The sequence below is a fragment of the Balearica regulorum genome, chromosome Z (assembly GCF_011004875.1).
Source record: "Balearica regulorum gibbericeps isolate bBalReg1 chromosome Z, bBalReg1.pri, whole genome shotgun sequence".
Classification (NCBI taxonomy): domain Eukaryota; kingdom Metazoa; phylum Chordata; class Aves; order Gruiformes; family Gruidae; genus Balearica; species Balearica regulorum.
The window spans coordinates 84,333,478-84,346,270 of NC_046220.1; the positions used below are offsets into that span (position 1 = coordinate 84,333,478).

Here is a 12,793-nt window from a genome sequence, read left to right on the forward strand (position 1 = left end):
TCAGCCATCCCAGGAGCTTCAGAATCCACATTTAAAAAGTGCATCTTCAGACTGACCTTTCCAAAGGCTGGGCAGCTCTGCTTGAGTCACAAACACTCTTAGTCTTTTAATAAAGACAAAATTAGAAACTGCTACAATAACCAAGAAAAGTCATTACCCCCTTTAATGTTTGCTTGAAAACAATACAAAATAAATCCAAAACATCGCATAACCTTATATGCAGCTCAGTTATGGTTCACTCATTTCTCACATTTTCCTAAGAAAAAATTGCATCTCCACTCTTACTATTGCCTTTTCTCAAAAAGCTTCTGCCATTTTAAATTCCACAATGCTCCCGGACTGTATATGTTGCTTTGTAGCTATATTTAAATAAATTTGGAAAGCTTTTTTTTTCTTTTTTTTTTTTTTTTTAAGCCAACATTTCCATTCATGTAGGACTCAAATGGACTTTCACTTCTAAATAAGCAGATAAAAGGAAAGTACAATCCTTTGCATCCTTCAGGGGTGATAAAAAAGGGTGCAAGAAATTCTATTTAAAGCCACTCGAAGGACTGTTTGAAAGCAAATGCACCCACTTCGGGTCAATAAACAGAATATGCTGGAGCAGGCAGTGAATACAGGGGGTTGCCATGTGTGTTTAGGAACGAATTCCTTGATATTTGTGTTTTGGCATGCAACGCACCGGTGACAGTCCTCCACACAGCAGCATGTGGGACTAGGAGAGCGTCTGCGTGCATGTGCAACAGGCACCGTCAGGAGCCTCCCCACAGAAGAAATGATCCTCATTTTGAAAAACGAGATGTTCTTTCAAAATCAGGTCAAACCATTTCTTTTGTTCTTCCAACTGCAGAAACAGGTATATCAGGAAAGGACACTTTAAAACAGCAGAAAAAGAGAAGTATTCTACATTCAGATAAATTTATAGTTCTGCCATAAAACCTTTAATATCAAACAGGGGGTTTTCAACACAGAACTTTGCCAAGGATCCCCATGACACACCATCACCATTACACACATTTTTACAGGACATTGGTCTATTTTATAATCTTATAACTATTTTCTTTGGAGATACTTTTTTTTTTCCCCCACACATTCAGTTTCCAGGAACAACTTTTGCAGAGAAGCACAGTAAAACAAGTCTGTAAGGGACCTGACTCTGAAAGCTGGTGTTTCTAGCCCTCTATAGAGTATTTGCCAGTCAAACAACAACAAAAAAAGACTTGCTATTGAAAATCCTCCCACAACCATTTTGATATCTAAATCAAAGAGTTTTGAATCTGCCTGGGAGCTAATCTGATTAATATGCTGCTTGCTAGTTCACTCGGATGACAGTGTAGACACCCATTTAACGGCTGCAGCCTTGCCAGTGCCACTGAAATGAAGGGCTGTGAGTGAAAGCACGGGATTAGGTAATGAGCAACCCATGGCAGAATCCAACAGACCACAGAAAGCTTGACCCAATGAAGCTGCCTCGCTTGAAAGAAACAAAAACACCAATGCCGCTTCCAAATCAAAGTCCGCAATCTCTTTCCTCATTTACCCTGTTAAGTTAAAAGAACAATCAGGTTTGTGGTTGGTAGTAACATCATACCCCATGTGTAAGGCCTCATTTTCATCAAACAAGCTCTAGGTTATAGGACTATAAATACAAGGTCGCCTACAAGCCGTCAGTTCCTCACATCACAGTCTGTTGCCAGCGTGCCGGTGGCAATCTGCTTCCAAAACATCGACGCTGGACTGTACACTAGTGGCAAGCTTCATTCTCCGTAAGCTTTGGGGTTGAGGGTGCACGCTGGAAGGGGTCACATATTAACACGCGGTGCAGAGTTTCATGTTCTGTAAGAAGACGGAGCTGAGTTGGCTTGGCTGGGGCATCTCCTTCAGCCAGAGTCCATAGTGAAGAGCTGGATGTCATGTGGGTTCCAGTACAGGGCCACGCCAGAGTTGTAGACCAAGGACCAAACGTAGGGGATGAAGAACTCCTCAGGCTGCTCCTCCTCCACGTACTTGAACTTCAGCTCGGGGAACTTCTGCAACAAGAAAGCAAAGTCCACTGAGGGAAGGTTTGCATATCTGTCTGCAAACACGCAGCCCATTTAAACACTGAAGAAAGAGGTCTGGTGAAAAAAATAATGGAAGGAACTGAACCATTAGACCCAAAGGAAAGTATTTATGCAATAAAGAGATCATTTATAATTTCTTCTTTGAACTGAAGAAATTATATTCAGCCCTTTTACTGTTGGGCATGCTCAGTTTGCCTGTTAACAAAGACTAAACATGTGAATCCTTTACATAACACAAAAGTCTTAAGGAAAGGTGTCATTTTTAGCAGCCCCACAAAAACCTTGTTGCTTGTGCCCATACAGACCTGTTTATAGCAGTCTTCCCTAAAAAGCACTTTGCTATTAATTGTACTCAGTTCCTTGGCAGAAGAATCCTTTGGAAAGGATAAAAATAGTCTGTGATATGTTTTCAGGATCCTAGTGGTATGGCAAAGTGACTTTTTGCCTCTGATTCTCAAAGAATTTATGTATTTACAAGTTTTCAGGAGAAAAATGCTCTTCACCCAGCAAGCAAGGTGGGAAGCATGGCTGGGGTCCATGGGTGGGCTCCTGGAGGCCACTTCCAGTTTTGCTACAGGTTCCTCTGTAGCTTTGGATAGGTCATTACCTCTGTGCCTTGGCTTTCCCATTGCCGAGCAGTCGACAGAATCACTCTAATGACATCACTGTGGCAATCAGAGTGCAAAACCCTGCAAGCTCCTCAACTGCCAACACATCACGCATCTATCCCACTTCAGCCTCTCAGGCTGTAACCACAACATCTGTGCACATAGACCCTACAGCAGATACCTCCCCTCCTGCAGGGGAGGGAAGTCACAGGCTAGACAATACCATTTCCACAAAAGCCCTGTTTTTCAGTACAAGCACTTCCAGAATTAAGACACATCATACGCACGAGCCCAGCCCATCCTGACCTGATAGCCATGCTGCATCCTCCATTTTCCAATTTTCTCTCATTTCCTCCCTCCCAAAGCAGCGCGCACACTGCAAACCCACTGCGTTCGTTCTCGGTGAGTATTTGTTTTGGGGAAGAGCTGAGCCTACTTTTGTACTGTGCTCTTCAATCATTTTATCTACTTCAAATGTTGCCTGTGTCGAGAGCTTGGCAGAGTCTCAGATAAAAGCCGCATTACAATGATCACTGGGGTAAGATAAAACATGACCCATTTTATTATTTATAAGGCTGTGGCTAAGACTAAGAATAAACTCTATGGTGTGACATGATCAGAACAAGCACAGCAATGGCTAAGAAGCCTCTTTGCCCATTAATAATGAAGGGATACCCTATCAGCTTTCCTGAGCTTACAGTGTCCTGTTTCCCTGCGCTCGGGTACAAGACCCTTCTGGCTGGAACAGTCTCCTTTGAAGAGGCACTTCTTGGCCACTTGGCTTTATTTAACTTTTACATATCCACATTATTTGGATTCTCGGCAGTCAGAAAACATGGGAACTATTCCACTCTTTCCTTGTGTTGCTGCTGTTACGAGAGCGTTTGGTGCAAATACCGAGCATACCCTTACTCCAAGCCACAAAGGTTCCACCTGCATTATGCTTTACAAGGAACGTCTCTCCATGGACAGCTTCATTCAACCACCTGCCATCTCCTATGCTGATGAGGATGTCAGTGTCACCTTCCAGCATGTTCCAACATTCTGGAGCTGCTGGGGTTTGGCTTATGTCGGGGTCAGGTCCTTCACCAAAGCTCTACTTAGCTAGACACCAATATTTAGCCTGGGAGGAACCATTTTGGCCATCAGAGTGGCTGTCGTTACTGTACTTGATCATTTCAGAACATGTGGGGAGCTCATCTTTACATCAATCAGGGAGGGAAGGAGGGCGGTATTGTTTCCAGCACTATTATCTCTGTTTAAGGAACTAAGGCAGTTAAAAGATAAGGTTGTTAAAGGCACTTCTGCATCTAACTCCTGTTGAGTTCAAAGCCCAGAACCTCAAAGGTGCATCAGCAAGTTTCATTTCCTGTGCCAGACATGCAGTTTGTGGCAGAGAAGCTCTCCCATAGCCCTTTTGTGCCCCTAAACCATTTCCTACCAGCCCTCTACAACCTCCAAGTCTGTTTTGACCATCCTGTTTAATCTTCCACATCATTTTGTTTCCTCCCTCTTAGGTGTCTTGCACCCACACTCACCCCCATCTCTAATTTCTGTCTCCTAGCCTACTCCCATCCCCATCTCCCTTCCACTGTACCTTCATGGTCTCTCTTTAGCATATATTTCTATGTAATACTCGCCCAAGTTTTCTTTTTTCTCATCAGCGTTGTGAGATCCCCCCTTTTAATTAACATCCTCTATCCCTTTCCGCCTCAGCTCCAAGACCTTCCCCCTCTGCCACCCCATCCCTCCTACCACGATTCTTTCGGCAGGTTAAGCCTCACTCCAGTCAAGCCCTCATGTAGATTTTAATTATCTTTTTTTTTTTTTTTTTAAAAAACCCTGATATTCTACTCTGCTTATCCTCAGTGTAATCTTCCCCACTTCCCTCCTAAATGCTTCCTGACTTGTGGTCAGTGTAGACAGGAACATGTTCAGTTCAGCATTGCATCAGCAGAATGAATGGTTAAACCTCATGATTAAACCACTGCAACATTTCCTAGCAGAGAAAAGCCCTTACACAGCTGTCGTTCTTCACCCCAAAGGTGGCTGCACGCCAGTACTGCAGCCGGTAGTAGTCCTTCTGGGAGGGAAGGGGAAAAAAGTGATTAAAAATGGTAATTTGAGTTGAACTAAACACAGATAACTTTTTTCACCTTCAGGGTCACCAATTATAGCTACTGGTTTTGCAAACACTCATGGCACTAGTCTGGGACTATTCTGGACTCTTATGCAGTTTAATGAACATCTTAAGCTTTACAACATTGTATCAGAAATTCCAAAAGCTTCATCTGAGATGCTCAGCTCTTCCTATCCCATCATCTCTCAGCTGGAAGGGCAGCATAAAATAAATCAGACAGCATTCATATTTTCAGGCATTAACAGTCATGCATTGATTTTATTATTAAGCCCTTCTTCAGACTGATCAATGTTGCCATCTATTGTGATCGTACCGTAGCAATTTAATAATAAATTTCAGATTAAAGGCTATAACTCACTGCAATCAGCCTGGATTCTCTCACACTCACAACATATGTCTTGAACAGTCTGCAGGTTTATCTTGGGAATGTAGGCAAGGATAATGAGATTTTAAAGGAGAGATATAATACATGTTCCATTGCATACACACAATTTCAAATATATCTTTAGAAAAAGAAGGTAAGTAATGGCAGAAATTATCCTTTTCCAACGGTCCCGCTGAACAGCGGACCCAGGATAGCTCAATGGACATGGAGAATTTGACTTCCAGGTCAGTTATTCACACCCAACCTCTTCAGACGAATGCCATAATCCATGGCTGTGTGGTGGCCATGTTTTCTCATCTATTAAACACGGGAAATCCTAGAGACTCAGCATGGAGAGAACTTCTGCACCAGACTCTGTCTTGCAAGATTTACCACCGTTATGACACAAAACTACCCATACTGTTTCACTACTAGGGCGTTCATTGAAAACAAAATTTGTTAACATTCAAAATCATCAAATTTAAGTAACCTCAAAACGTTTCTCCCTTAGACTGACTTTAAAACAATTTATAACAGCAAGGGTTAAACACCACATAAAAAGCTTGACCAATGCCGTGACGCTTTAAGATTTTTGACAGAAGGTAATGCAAGGAATGTTTAAATTCAGCTCTGTGCCGTTTATCTCCTGCATGCTCCGCTTCCAAATGAGTGATCGGGAGCCCTCGCCATGTGCTGCAGACAGACAGGAGATGACATCAAATGAACGTTTCAGGAGAGCTGTAAAACAACCAGGTCACAGGAGTCTCAGGGCAGTCCCAGAAAACACCCCAGCCAGCACTGCTGAGGGTTTTATCACGGCTAGCAGAATTCTCGAAGCGGCACGTCAAAGCAGCAATGCAGAAAACCATTTTCTTCTGCTTTGCTGCTGTTGTGCCCAACTTAATCCTGGAAAGGTATTTGCTCCCCAGCTGGTGACATGCAAATGAACCTGATTTTTAGCACTTTCTGAAAAGAGGGACCACTCTAAGGCATCTTAAATTCTAGTCCTAATAATAGAAGAAAAGTCTTGGCATGGGATAAATCATGTCTTTTTTTCTTTCACAGCTCTATTCATTCAGCTGGTTGGGGTCAGAAGATGTACAAATACTTCGTTACACCTTCGCTTCGCTATTTGAGTTTTTGAACTCATTGCCCTGACATAAATGGGTCCAGCAGAGCCATTATTTGCATTTCTCTCCAGTCGTTATCAGAGCAGAGACAACCCCAGCTAGTTTAAAACAAACCAACCTGAGACAGTACTTGAAAACTCGATAGCTGGAGGAAACGCTAGGATTTGAACTGCACAATTTAAATACAGACACCACTTATCAGCTCTGGTGAATCAACCTACCACAGCACCCTATCTTGTTTTCTTCTGCCAGACAAAGCAGAAGTCAGATTTAGCGGTTGGGACGAGGGTATAAACTAGACAGACCAAGAACTTTGCAGACTGTCTGGGCTGTCAATCATATGATTCGATGAAAAACCACAGGAAGTCCGATGAACAGATGCAGAACTGAACTGCAATAACTCCCCTACCGCAAAAGTTCAACAACATCGGGTTTTTTTCTTTTTTTCTTTTTGGTTTTTTTTTTTCAGTTAACGATTAGGAAGATAGCATCACGGCCAGCCAACAGCACCTGGCACGGCTCCAGGCAACGCAGTGGCATTTGAGCTAGAAGACTTTGAGCCATACATTAAATAAAAAATCCCCTTCCCTTCACAAATGAACCATCAGAGCTGCTGTTAGGCTGCAGTGTCATGTCAGTGGATGATCTCCGCTCAGATAACACGAGCAAGGGCAGATGGAGCTGCACTAAGAGTGATGGAGCAAAGCTGTGTCTTTGTTCATTCAGTGATCTAGATGCTTTACTGGATGAAAAGAAATGGGGCAGTCGCTGTGGAAAAGAAAGAAATCAAAGAACTGGATTAACATTAAACTGGAGAATCCTCGTTTCCTTGAGTCCTTGGTTAGAAACACTGGTTTCTGAAAGAGCAATCCAATGCAAGTCAGTATTTTCAAAAGCGTGAGTGGTTTAGGAGAGAAGTACCATTTCCAAAGGAGTCTGAACACATTCGAGAGTCAAATTCACATTAACTTTCCATCAATCTGAAGCTTCGAAGTCTTTCTGAAAACGGGATTTGTGTGCATTTGAAAAGCTTACCATAAGCCTTGTTTGGTAACCTAATGACATGCTGGCAAATGATGTGTTTCATAATGCTTCAGTTAAATATAGTAGTATTGCCTGGGAAGCATCGGTAGGATTGGACCTTATTAGCAAAATATATCAACTGGCAAAGCAAAAAAAATTCAGTACCGTACCAAGTCTTCCTTATAGGTGCCACAACGAATATTTACCCCAGCAAGGTTTAGTCCTACAACACGCCTTGCACTTAAAATACTGACCCGTGAGGAGTTTGGGCTGGGGAAGAACATTTATATTGGTCTGCAAAATCCACAATGAAATCTGGCCCCCAAAATCCCAGTCTGAGTCAAATTAATGGCAAATGATCTTGAAAATGACTCAACGGTCATGCCCGGTACAGTGTTCATGGTACTGATACACATATGTAAACATTTCTATATTTATTTTTTTAAATAAATATAAGCACTTAAGTGCTTTGACAGAGGACAATTTATGGAAGAAAATTTCTCAGTATTTGTTCTAAGACACTGACAGATTGAATTTTTTGCAATTATTTAAGTCTTGCGGGGAGATAATGCCACTTCATCTTTCTCTGGTTCTCTTTACGTTTACATTGCTTCTCTTTGACTTGAGACAGAAAATCTATGTGGCTTTGGTGAAATAGCTGTATGGGCTACACCACACCTGCTCGATATCATCTTTGTCTCCTTCTCAGCCTTGAAGCACAGACAGCCCAGCAGAAGATGATGGTGGGGAGATGAAGGAAGCAAACAGGAAATCTGCTAGACTAAGCACGAGCTGCACATCTTGTTCAAAGATCTGTGTAAGGAATAGGTGCAAATGTAAAGTCGGAGAAGAAAACAGTGGCTTGGAGTGTGTCAAGAGGTTTTGACAAAGAAATAGTAAACTCAAGATGACAAGAAGACGTTCAAAACAATCTATGCACGGGCTAAATATCCCCAGTTTAAGCAATAACATCAGCTGTAGTAGAAAACAACATTTTTCTGAGGGAGTAAAATCCAGTAAGTAACCCCTACTCATCTAATGAGATACAATCTTCCTGGTCCAGAAGGGCAGGGAAGTTTATCGATAGGGAGACAACTGTTTTAGCAAGTTAGGATCATTGATATCTGATTTCTGTTCTCAGATCACTCAGAATAAAGGTTTGCACAACCACAGCTGCAGGAAAATAACCAGTCAGGGAGCGGACAGTGAATTTGCACTGTAAGATGTGAACTACCACCAGAGAAACAGACGTGCCTCTGTTGAGAGAGTTTAGCAATTATAATTTTTTTATGGAGTACTGAGAAGCCAGGTCAGTTGTGGAAAAATCAACCAAACAGCTGTGCCTAGATGTTTATTGGTAAAGACACAATGATTTAAAGAAATGAAGTATTTGCAGTAATCCTGCCAGGGCGCAAAGCTTTGCGGAGTACCACATTGCTAAAAAGGAAAAAGATTGCATTTCTTTCTAGGATATGTTGGCAAACACTGACAGCTTTAAAGTCCTTCTAGAGAGTCAGGGATGCATTTACATCTGCACTTCTTTCTATTCCTTGCAGCTAGGAAATATTGTTGATAAATGTCAATAGCTCCAAATCATGCCATAGAAATCCCTTTTGTCTCCATGCCGAGTCTTTAATCCATACAAATTCCAAAAGCACTGTATGAAAGTACAAATTTGAGCTTAGGATGAGCCCAGCTACCCACTGCAGGCTGTCCTGGGTCCACCTCAGAAACATCTGATTCTGGGCTACTTCTAGACAGGACAGTAAATAAATTGTACCACTGGTCAGCAGCTTCTTCAGCAAAGCTGGCTGAAAACGTGCCACCTAAACAGCTGATCCTGAGAAAATCCCTTAAACGGTTAGTCTGAGAAAACAGGGGGAACCCTGCACAGCTTTGTAGATATTGTGCTTACCTGGAAAAATTTAAGAATGGGAACAAAAGATGAAGAGGATGAAAACCTAAACCAGGAATTCATATTATGCGCTGCTAAGCATTGTTAACCTCTACATAACATTGTATGCGTTTTAAGTACGTAGTCACACTTCAAGGATTTGCAGTTATAATTACAATTTGCTTGCCATGTCAGGATTGTTCTGTGTATCATGTTGTCTAGATGGATACGCATCTTTTCAGAACATTTCCAGGATGACAGCTAGGAGCCAGACAGAGCTGAGACTTGGCTGCCAGACCAGAGAGAGACAGGCAACTGCAACAGGAACATTACAGGGATGTTTGCAACGCCGCAGAAAATACAATATATGCTGGCTTTGCCAAATAATAAGGAAAAAAAGGACTAGAGATTGACATATGGAATTATACTCTAAGCTTGAGTATGTAGGCATGATCTGTAGGTGAGGTACCATCAACAAAAAAACAGAACATTTGTCTACTTCAGGGCTTAACCTCAAATGCCAATAATTCTTTGAAAATACAGATGCCTTTTAGAGTAAAGAACACAGGCACAGTATCTGAGCAAAAAATGAAAAACCTCAAAATGACAACAGGTAAAAATGAGGTATGTTATCAAAATTGAAATAAAAAATAACCAAGAAAAGATTTAAACATGTGGACTGAAGAAAGCTACTGGCCCAACTCACAAAAACAGTTGTCGTGCCTGACTTTGAGCGTTGGGGATCCTGTTATGTACACACACTGACTACTCAGATAAAGATATAAAATCCTTTGTGTGCTGTTGAATTTAGGGAATTTAAATCTGAAAACCAGAATAATCTCTGGACCCATTTCTCAGTAGCATTAAAGGGCACCACTACACAAATGGGGATGAACTTATCAACTCAGAAAACTTTTATAGATATGAAGTGGATGTATAAGTCTTCCTAGAATGGGATTTGCAGAAAATGCACATTTCGTAACAGCAGGCCCTATTTTTACCAGTGCTAAGGAAGATGCAAATGAGTTTAAGCCCTGGGTTCCTGCGTTTCAGCTCACATCCTTCTCCAGAATAATGTGCAAAGCTTTACTTTTCCAGCAGTGCAAACCAGTATGTTTGCAGCAAACATTTATGTTAAAACTGGAATGCATTTAGAAATCAATCATTCATTGACAACTTTATATAGAAGATTTGTATAGCTGCTAAGAAAAAGTTACAAGATTAGAAGTAGCTTTTGGATGCTTTGCTCTGCTACAACTCACAATTAAATCAATGATGCTTTAGTGGTACCCTCAAAGAAGGGCTTGGACATCCAGGAATTTCAAAAGTCTCAGAATTAAACCCTGCAACCTTATAAAGACTTCCCAAAACACCACTCTCCCCCCAAACAAAGCAGATTCAAGGCTGAATTTTTTCTTTCCAGAATTTTATGAATAAGACAGTTGAAAATCTGCCACTTTTCAAGTATGTTAAATGTAAACTTTAAACAAAGAAACTGGCTTTAATAACTCAGTTGGGAATCTCTCACTTACTTTAACATATTGTGCAAATCAAGGGGCGGGGGGCGGGGGGGGAATCAACTCTTTGAAGGTCTCAAATTGGGCAAAAATTTAAGTTGTCCTAGATCCATATGTGCACTGTTTGGATCACTCTGCCAAAGGCAAAAAGTATTCAGTTTAGCAAGCAAGTGAAGGCAGGGGAAGATCGGTTATGCACAGTCAACCAGCAGATCTGCGAGAAGCTGAGATGCTTCGTCCCTTCAGAGAAAGCTCACAGTGCCTTCAGAGCCCTGGCATCACCTGGTCAGTGGGGAAATCCTCAGATAAAACAAAAAAGGGCTTTTTATGGTTCAGGACTTGCCAAAGATCCTGTACAATTTGATTATTTGCAATAACATGGAGGAACTCAAAGGACGGTAAAACAGGGGTGAAAAAGGCAACGTCTCCTATTGGTAGAGACAGCAGAGAATTAACTTATGTGTCTGGGCTACAAAGTCTGCTCCAACTTCTGGATAAAAATTACAGATTTGTGTTCCCTTCACCAACCTTTTTTTTAAAGCAAAGTCGATATTACAAATGCCAACCAATATTCCAGTTGTCACATCAGAGACAACTATCTGCTAATTTTTCTCTGAAAAGTGAATGACACGCTTTTAGTCTGAACTTTACGGTGAAGAAAAGCTCACCTGAAAAGTTCGAAAATGGCGTAAGAAGTGTATGAACAATGGAGGGTTTGGAGAAAATAATCCTTCTGAATAATGAGTATATACCAATATGCGTAGCTACATACTCAAAAGACGTGGTGAATCTACGCCACACAAATCTTAGACCCAACTACATATATTTTAAATTTCTAGCAGCGAGTCCTACTGTTGAAATCACAGCAGCTGTTTTGATTTTGATAGCAGAGTACTCTAAAATACGAGGAATGTTGTTTATTGTGGAAATGCTTTGCGCTCCAGATAACATCACTGGACAATTGCTCCACCTAGGCTAAGGTACCATCCCATCGTCCTAAAACAAACCCCAGACAAAGCTCTCACTGCTGCCTGACCTCCTCTACTCCCACCAAAAAACCCCAGCAATCGTGCAAATAAAACTCTTGCTGTGGTGTGTGCCATGCAATCAGCAATGCAAAATGAGCACAGAGTGCTTGCTACAAGTGTGGCAATGAAGGAAACCATTAAATTTCAGGAACGTGACCCACATTTTTGTGTTTTGGTAAGGCACTGGAGCAAGCACTCTGCCTTGCTGCAAGAGGGACTCGCCTCCAGGAACCCTGTCTGGACAATGTACAAATTTTGACCCAGCACTATGTGAATATTACCCTTTTCTCACTTTTTCATAGGAATTGTCATACCCAGGGTTAGATTTTTCTTCTCCCATCCTGGGAAAGGAGCCTGAGATCTCACCGTCTGTCTTTGTGGACTCAGTCCCACCTTGCGCTTGCTGGTGGAGCTGGTGACCTCGGGCGAAGTCTCTACCACTGATCTCCCTGCTCTTCAGGATCCGAGACGGGAAGGGACTGAAGCATGCTGACAGCATAAACCACACTAATTTCATAGCTAAAGTATTTTTCCTTTTGGAAACTACCTACATGAGCCCTCTGTGCTGCCCTAATACAGTCGTGGGATTATCCAGTTGAAGCACAGAGGCTCAAGAGGTCAAAATGCTGTTTTCACCCGCCTGTTTCTTTCAACCAAAATTCAGAGTTACTACAATGTCACAGTTGTTTGTTTTCTCATTTAGTTGCATAGAACATATTCCCCCAACACAAAAGGTGGCAGGAGAAGAGCAGAGTGATTCAGTTTGCATATTTTTCCAGTGACGAGGTCCCAGACATGCTTTCACTGGAAATTGGTGCAATGCTGCAGCAGCATCCAAAACATCCCACCAAGCCAAAAAGAACATTACTTTGGACAACTGGGACCAAACTCCTCTCCGTTATCACTATACAGGGGTCCAAAACACGCCCCCCCCCGCAAACAAAAAAACCAAAAGACTTTGGCTTTGTGCATCAACCAGGGAAACGAGACCCCTCTCCCCACCGAGTTTAACACCTTCGATTTGCC

General features: G+C 41.9%; 1 protein-coding gene across 8 annotated transcripts in view; it reads right to left on the reverse strand.

The window, feature by feature from the left end:
- Positions 1-364: 364 nt before the first annotated feature.
- Positions 365-12,793, reverse strand: part of DYM (dymeclin) — a 218,151-nt gene continuing 205,722 nt past the window's right edge. For 6 of the 8 annotated variants that reach the window (XM_075739713.1, XM_075739712.1, XM_075739715.1 and 3 more), the window contains one exon: positions 365-2,030. In XM_075739713.1, coding sequence (XP_075595828.1) covers positions 1,881-2,030 — 150 coding nt within the window. In that variant the 3' untranslated portion in view covers positions 365-1,880. Of the gene's footprint in view, positions 2,031-4,946; positions 5,914-10,800; positions 11,022-12,793 lie in introns of those variants that run through there. The other 2 variants (XM_075739718.1, XM_075739716.1) reach the window with 2 other exon arrangements.